Source organism: Gasterosteus aculeatus, chromosome 2, assembly GCF_964276395.1.
Source record: "Gasterosteus aculeatus chromosome 2, fGasAcu3.hap1.1, whole genome shotgun sequence".
Taxonomy (NCBI): domain Eukaryota; kingdom Metazoa; phylum Chordata; class Actinopteri; order Perciformes; family Gasterosteidae; genus Gasterosteus; species Gasterosteus aculeatus.
The window spans coordinates 2,163,785-2,170,452 of record NC_135689.1 but is presented as its reverse complement, the minus strand read 5'-3'; the positions used below and the strand labels follow the sequence as shown (position 1 = coordinate 2,170,452).

General features: G+C 52.7%; 1 protein-coding gene across 1 annotated transcript; it reads right to left on the bottom strand.

The window, feature by feature from the left end:
• Positions 1 to 4,619: 4,619 nt before the first annotated feature.
• On the bottom strand, positions 4,620 to 6,349 carry bhlhe23 (basic helix-loop-helix family, member e23). The gene has a single exon (XM_040194244.2). It carries the CDS (start codon positions 6,026 to 6,028, stop codon positions 5,345 to 5,347), a length of 684 nt encoding a protein of 227 aa, XP_040050178.2. The 5' UTR covers positions 6,029 to 6,349; the 3' UTR covers positions 4,620 to 5,344.
• Positions 6,350 to 6,668: the final 319 nt, after the last annotated feature.

The window sequence follows — 6,668 nt, the reverse complement described above, 5'->3', positions numbered from 1 at the left end:
TAAACGAGGAAAACAAAGCCGTGCGTGCACGAGAGCAACACAACAAAACGCCACCAGTTGATCGACGTCATCGCCTGAAGCAAGATCGCCTTTATTCTCACTTAAAATGTATAAACCTGTGTTAGCGCAGGGTTATATTGTGTGTGTGTGTGTGTGTGTGGGACCGACGGAAGCATTGAAATGACATGAAGAGTTATTTGGGCTGTAATGAAGCCGCTTAATGAAATCAGTGCCCTTGAAAGTTCTTCATCAATTTCAGCTCCCGCGCTCGCTCGCTCTCTCGCTCCTCCATCCCGGCCTGTCAGCTAATCCGCGCGCGCGACACAATATTAATTAAACACAGCGTTTCCTGAAGTACTTAAGTGAAGCGCTATCGTTGATAATGAGCAGGTTTAAGGGAGTCACATCCCTCCAAAATTACTTTTTAAACCGGCCTTATTAAGCAGAAAATGAGGCCCGAATCAGCCTACAAGTTCCTCATTAAAAGCCACTGATCCTTGGCCACGCGCATGTTCCAACGGTTTTAATTAGGCGAGCGCGAGATCGGCGGCGACAGGAAGTGCCATTAATCTTGTCTTTTCATTCAGAAAGGGGGGAGGGTTGGTGGGCTGGAAGGGGGGGAGAAGGGGGGGGTACGGCATGTTGCAGCCTGGTGCCTCAAATGCCACAACATGATAATCATAGAAAAATCCAGCGGCATCTTCTGGATAGATTTTCATTGTGGGAACTTCAGGCTGAAACGGACAGAAACATTTCGCTAAAGACGTCACTTTGTAATTTCATTCATCGCGCACGCACACGCACACGCGGGACGAAACGCGTCCTCGTTTCCTCTGTGCGTGTTTATGAGTCGCACTGGCGGCGGGGGAGGACGGTCCCGGCCCGGCCTGTCACACCTTCTCCGCATGGAGGATTATGGATGGCCAATTACATCGCTTTTGTCATTAATTAATGAGGATAACGAGCTCCCCCTGCTCCCCACAAAACCACGGTGATCCTCAGCTGGTACGGAACACGGAGACGGGCGCTCGGCCGCGCGTGTGCGTGTGTGCGCGTGTTTGCGTGTGTGCGTGCGTGTGAGGGAGGAGGGAGAATCACACGTGAGAGAGGCCTGAGCACGGAGACGATTGCTGACCTCGGGGCTTTGCATCTACATTTGTCCAGCGACTTGAAGTGTGGTCGTGTGTGTGTGTGTATGTGTGTGTGTGTGTGTGTGTGTGTGTGTGAGAGAGAGAGTTTGCTCACCACCAGTCTTGTATCTGTGGGGCCATTACAGAGATTAGGCAGTGCTACAGTAACGGATGCCCCCGATTGTCAGCTCGCATCCTCAGTCAAGACAACAAGCTAAAAGGGAAAAGAGTGTGAGTGATGGAAGAGAAACGGGGGGGGGCATAGAGGAAAACAGGGGGGGTTATAGAGGTTTTAAGGAAGTGGAAGTCTAGAGTTTCTTCACGGACAAGACAGGTCCACCGCACGCCACGTGGCAACACAAAGCGCTTTGCCCGACCGCCATGTTCCCCCAGGGGGTTGTGGGCCATACAAGCGCCAAACAGTTTCACACACAAACAGACGTCCACCCCCCCCCCCACCCTCGCCCCCTTTAGACGTCTGATTAACGAATGAAGGGCCCACTCGCAGCAACGTCGCCCCGAATCACATGGCTCCTCGGAACCGACTGACTCACCCGCTCATCGCCTCCGACAGGGCGGGGCTGCGAGGGCCGACGGAGGGTGACGCCATAGCTGAGCGGAGAAGTCGGTGGGCAGGTGGGGTCCTCACAGGGCCACCGTCTCTCTCTCTCTCTCTCTCCCCTCACACACTTCCTTGGGCCCTACTGCGTCGGCCCCTCCGTCACTGTGGCCTCCAAAAGCCACAGCGCTGCTTTCCGCGAGCAAACGTTGGCACCCAAAGAAAAAAAGGACTAATGTTTCATAAACCCCCTTCGTCCGCCACTGTAAGCATAACCAGAGCTGAAGTGTGTTCATTTTCCTCCGAGGCCCCCGTTCCTAAGCCCAGTGTGTGTGTCTGTGTGTGTGTGTGTGTGTGTGAGACAAAGTGCTACTATGTGCATCGCACACATGAGCTCGCGCGCGCCGAGAACTTAATTAGAGAAAGCAGCGCTGTCAGATGCATTAGGCAGCGGTACGCACTTAAGGGCATATGGTTCTAGTACCACACCATCGGGTCGGAGGAAACACTGCACCAACACACCTCAAAGCTCCGAGCCATGCTAATGAAATCACTCCCTTTGCATCCCGCTGAGAGCAAACACAAATGTTTACAGACATCACACAGTCCGCGCGCCGTGCCGTGCCGCGCCAGTGCGCCGGCTGCACGCGGACACCGGGTAAAGGGAGACAAAAGGTGGCGCCCGTCCCCCCTTCTTTGTTGTGTTGCTCCTCGTTTATCCCGTTTTAGGGGTCCCCGGAAGGTGATGCTCCACCCACTTCACGGGCAGGATGGACGCGCAATAAATGGTTTAACGATCACGTCCCACCGAGGGAACGATGACCGACAACGCGGGTTGGTGGTTGCGTGAAACGTGTCCTCGGCGGCGTCCATCGTTTCCTCACAGATGTCCTCGTAGCTGCGACAACATCGTGTTGCATTTTAACAATTACACATCACATGGTGTTGTATTAAATGTCGCATTGGAAGCAACAATGTGATGAACGCAGCGTCATAATTAATTGTTAAATGATGTTCATTTTTACTCCTCCTGGTTGTTGCTGTTTGTGATGAAGAAGGTCAAAGGGAATCAATTGAAAGCCCCTATTCTCAGCGCGCGCAAATGTCTTCAGGCGTAAATTGTATTATTTCTTTTCCAATCATGATTTTCAAGAGGTTTTATTTTAAGTGTTTGTTGGGGCTCACTTGGTGTTTGCTCTCTGCTGGGGCACGCAGGGCCAACCGAGGCACTGATCTGTTTGTTCTGATGCCTCCAGAACTCAACACTTGTTTGTACAGTTGTTGTTGTTGTTGTGTTGCTAAAAATCTCCTCGTCCCGTATGTTTGTTTCTATTGTTTAAACATAATTAATTGAGTTTCTGACCAGCTTGTGGATTGCAAAAAAATTGAGAAAAACTGAATTAAAAAAGTGAACATTACACAGACTGACATAAACACATTTGCCCAAAAGCTTTATCACTTATCAAATTATATTGTAAATACAGGAGGGAAATAAAGCCTCCACCTCCCATAACCGTGTCGTTACGGAGAACCACGTGACCCGCAGCGATCTCAAACGTAGGTCACGCCGGGTGACCCTGTGCCACCACGCACTCTGAATGCCATTAAGACAATAAGGGGACACAACCAAACACGTATTTCGGCAGCTGGGCATTAGAGGGGCCCTGTTCGGAGGGAGAGTCACCACGCGGCCCCGCACGCGCACAGAGAAAAGGAGTCTCATTTGTGGCAATTAGGCTGCGCGGGGAGTGACGGAGCGCAGGGCCGCGGCCCTCATCGTGGTCGGCAGCGTTTGTCACATTTCATCCCGGCCGCCCCGATCGACTCGTGGGGGCCTCAGACAAGACGCGTGTCATCAGAGGGCCAATTTGAGACGCCAAGGGGGGGTGGGGGGGGGGGGGGGGGGGGGGCGTGCCCGTTGTTGTGACACGCAGCTAAATTGTGAGGGCTGCATCGCTCAGTCGCTGTCCAACAAACCCTTCCACAGATGTAGGGGCACCGGTGGGAAAGTGGGGGCACTTTTTAAAACGATAATCGTAATACTCTGTGGGGCGGTTGCCATGAGGAAAAAAAAACCCAGATTTCACAATAAATAAACTCAATAAATTGGCACAGTAATGTAGAAAATGATTTCCCCTCATGGTGTCAATGTGCAGGCTTTGAACAGTCAAACCAGGTGTGTTTCTTTGTTTATATTGACTAAATCCGAAATATGAATTTGAAATTTTGCTAAAAAAAAAAAAAAGAGCACTAACATGTGACTGATGTAAACAGAGCAAGACGTCCGTTTCCAGGGGAAGGTCACCTCTACCAGACGAATGAAGACATACTAATAAGTAAACACCAGCTCCCCCCCCCACCCCCCCAAATGCAGCCTGGGTTAAAGCCGAGCAGCGAGACAGGAGCTGGAATCGTGTTAATAGCATGTCCGGAGCGCGAGAGCCCCGCGTGCGATCACCCAAATACCCAGAGACAGGTCGCGCGTGCCCCGGGCGGCTCTCGCGCTCTGACCCCCCCCCCCGCCAGCGCCACCCACCCCGTGCGCGCGTGCCAAACCGGGCCCCACCAACCAGCGCCTCTGAGCTCCTTCAGACCCCCCAGCTCCTGGTGCCAAAAGGCTGAGGAAGAGAAAGTGCCCCCCCCCCTTCTTCTTCTTCCAGGGAGGGGCGCTCACGGGGAACCCGAGATAGTTTCAGCAGCGTGAGAGGTTTGATTTCCGTTATTATCATTTTTCTGAACCCTTTTACGTTGCAGCTTGTTTGCGCTGAACGTGAATTAGCTGCTAGTCATAAACTTTCACAACAAATGTCCACCAGCAGAACTAATAAACACGCGTATATGTAATAAATAAACGTTCAAAGTCGTTATTAAATGTGATCTCGTTGTGGCCGAAAGCTGCGAAAGGCTCGTTGAAATGAAGCAAACCGGGGTTCAATCATAGATATGTGTTTTTAATTATAAAGACATATAAACAATATATGAAATCCATGTTGCAACACAACCAGAGACGCCGCTTCAATAAAGGCTGCAGTTATATAAGCAGGAGTACAGCCGGGCTCGGAGCACGAGATTTTTCCACAATAGTTGTACAATACAATCATGTGAGATGTGCAATAACTTAAAAATGGTAATGATCATAATTATAATAATAAAAAAAACAAAACAATTTTCAACACATCCTTTTAGAAAATATATCAGCCAACATCACGCATCATTCCTCACGCACATCATCAGTCAGTCGAGGGTCCTTTCGCTGTTGTAGTTTGGAAAGCGGAGATAAGATCGTTTCTACGTTTAATGTTGTTGTTGTTGTTGTTGAATGTTGCATAGATCACAAATAAGATCAGATAACTTAATCCTGCACAAATGTACCCGAAGTCATAATTTGGACATGGCCCGTTTAGTGTCTCCAACGTGACTCCATCTTAAGGCCCAACGTGTTTTATTTTATATGTGTCGTTTTGTCAAATCTCAATGAAAAGTATAATAATGAACCATATTTTTAACATTATCCTTCAGACATAAACTGGTTTTATTTTCCAAGGAATGATTTTGTTTTTAAACAACTAGAGGAGGAGAAAGAGAGAGAGAGAGAGAGAGAGAGAGAGAGATATCATGGTTGGGTAAAAGTTCGGGAGAGAGGATGAAAACCCCGTCACGGCTTGTCGTTGCAGTGTTTGAAGAGACTCGCCGGTGTCCCGGAGTAAGTGGTGCACTTTTCGGCGCAGGTGGCGAGCGCGGAGCCCGAGAACGGGTACACGGCCGCCTGTCCAAAGGGCGCCAGGGCGGCGGGGATGGGCGAGGTCATGCCCTGCCCCTGGTTCAGGTACGCCACCAGCCGCCTCATCTCCTCCAGAGCCTGAGCCTGCATCAGGATGTAGTTCTTGGCCAGGAGGAGGGTGGCTATTTTGGAGAGTTTTCTCACCGAGGGGCTGTGCGCGTACGGGATAACGGAGCGCAGGCCGTCCAGCGCGTCGTTCAGGTCGTGCATCCTCCTGCGCTCCCGGGCGTTGATGCTGAGCCGCAGGGACCGCTGCTCCTTGGACTTCTTGGCCAGGGGCCCCCCGGGCTTGTCGTCCCCGAACGGCGAGCCTCTCTTCCGGGACTCGAGCGAGTCGAAGCCGTCCTCGTCGTCGCTGGTGTGCTCCCCGCCGCTCTCGTTGGACTTCGCCTTCTGCCCGGAGAGGAAATCGGTGGCCGGCGTGAGCGGGAACCGCGCGGGGCTCCCGGGACCGTGGCCCGGGCCGAATCCGAACGCCGACTGCCCGTAGCGCTGCGTCAGGTCGAGGAGCGCGTCGTTGCTGATGGACTTGAGCAGGTTCTCTTCGCTGACGTTCATTTTTTCTTCCCGCCGGAAAACAAGCCGCCGAGCAGGACTCTCTCCGCCGCGTCTCCGCGTCTCCCTTTATCCCGGCGCTCTCCTCCCGGCTGCGGGGGACTCGTGGGAAGAAGGAGGCTGCTGTGCGTCCGAAGCCTCTCCGCGAGCGTTCACCTCCCGTGTGCGCTGCGCTCCCGCGGTGTTGCGCGCATAGCCCACGCTCACCACGCCGCGGCTCGGTTTTTAATTGTGCGCGCCGACGGTTCTCTCTCTCTCTCTCTCCTCGCGCGCGCGTCTTCTCGTGCCCTCCCCCTCGCCTCGGGCAGGACTGTGACTCGCGCTCTGCCCTGCTCGCGAGTTAGTAAGGGAGCGCGAGGAGCCCCCCCCGCGGGGATTATCCGCCCGTCCAATCAGGGGGGCGTTTTAATTAACTCGGAAAGAGCTCGCGCCTACTGCCGGTTTCAAGCGCGATAGTCGACGCGCCGCCCGGTCGCAGATCCAGCGACGCTGCTGCATTGTTCACTGTCACTGATCACCGTTAACTCGCTTTTGGTGGAACGTTTAAATGAACTCGTTATGCAAATACGCTTATTTGGATCATTTGCAACAACATGAGCTCAGCAGAACTCACCTGCCCGAGAGGGGAGCGGCACGCGGCGCA

What these genes read in the sequence shown, in the direction of transcription:
- bhlhe23 (XM_040194244.2), bottom strand. Translation starts at nt 6,028, where the DNA reads ATGAACGTCAGCGAAGAGAACCTGCTCAAGTCCATCAGCAACGACGCG.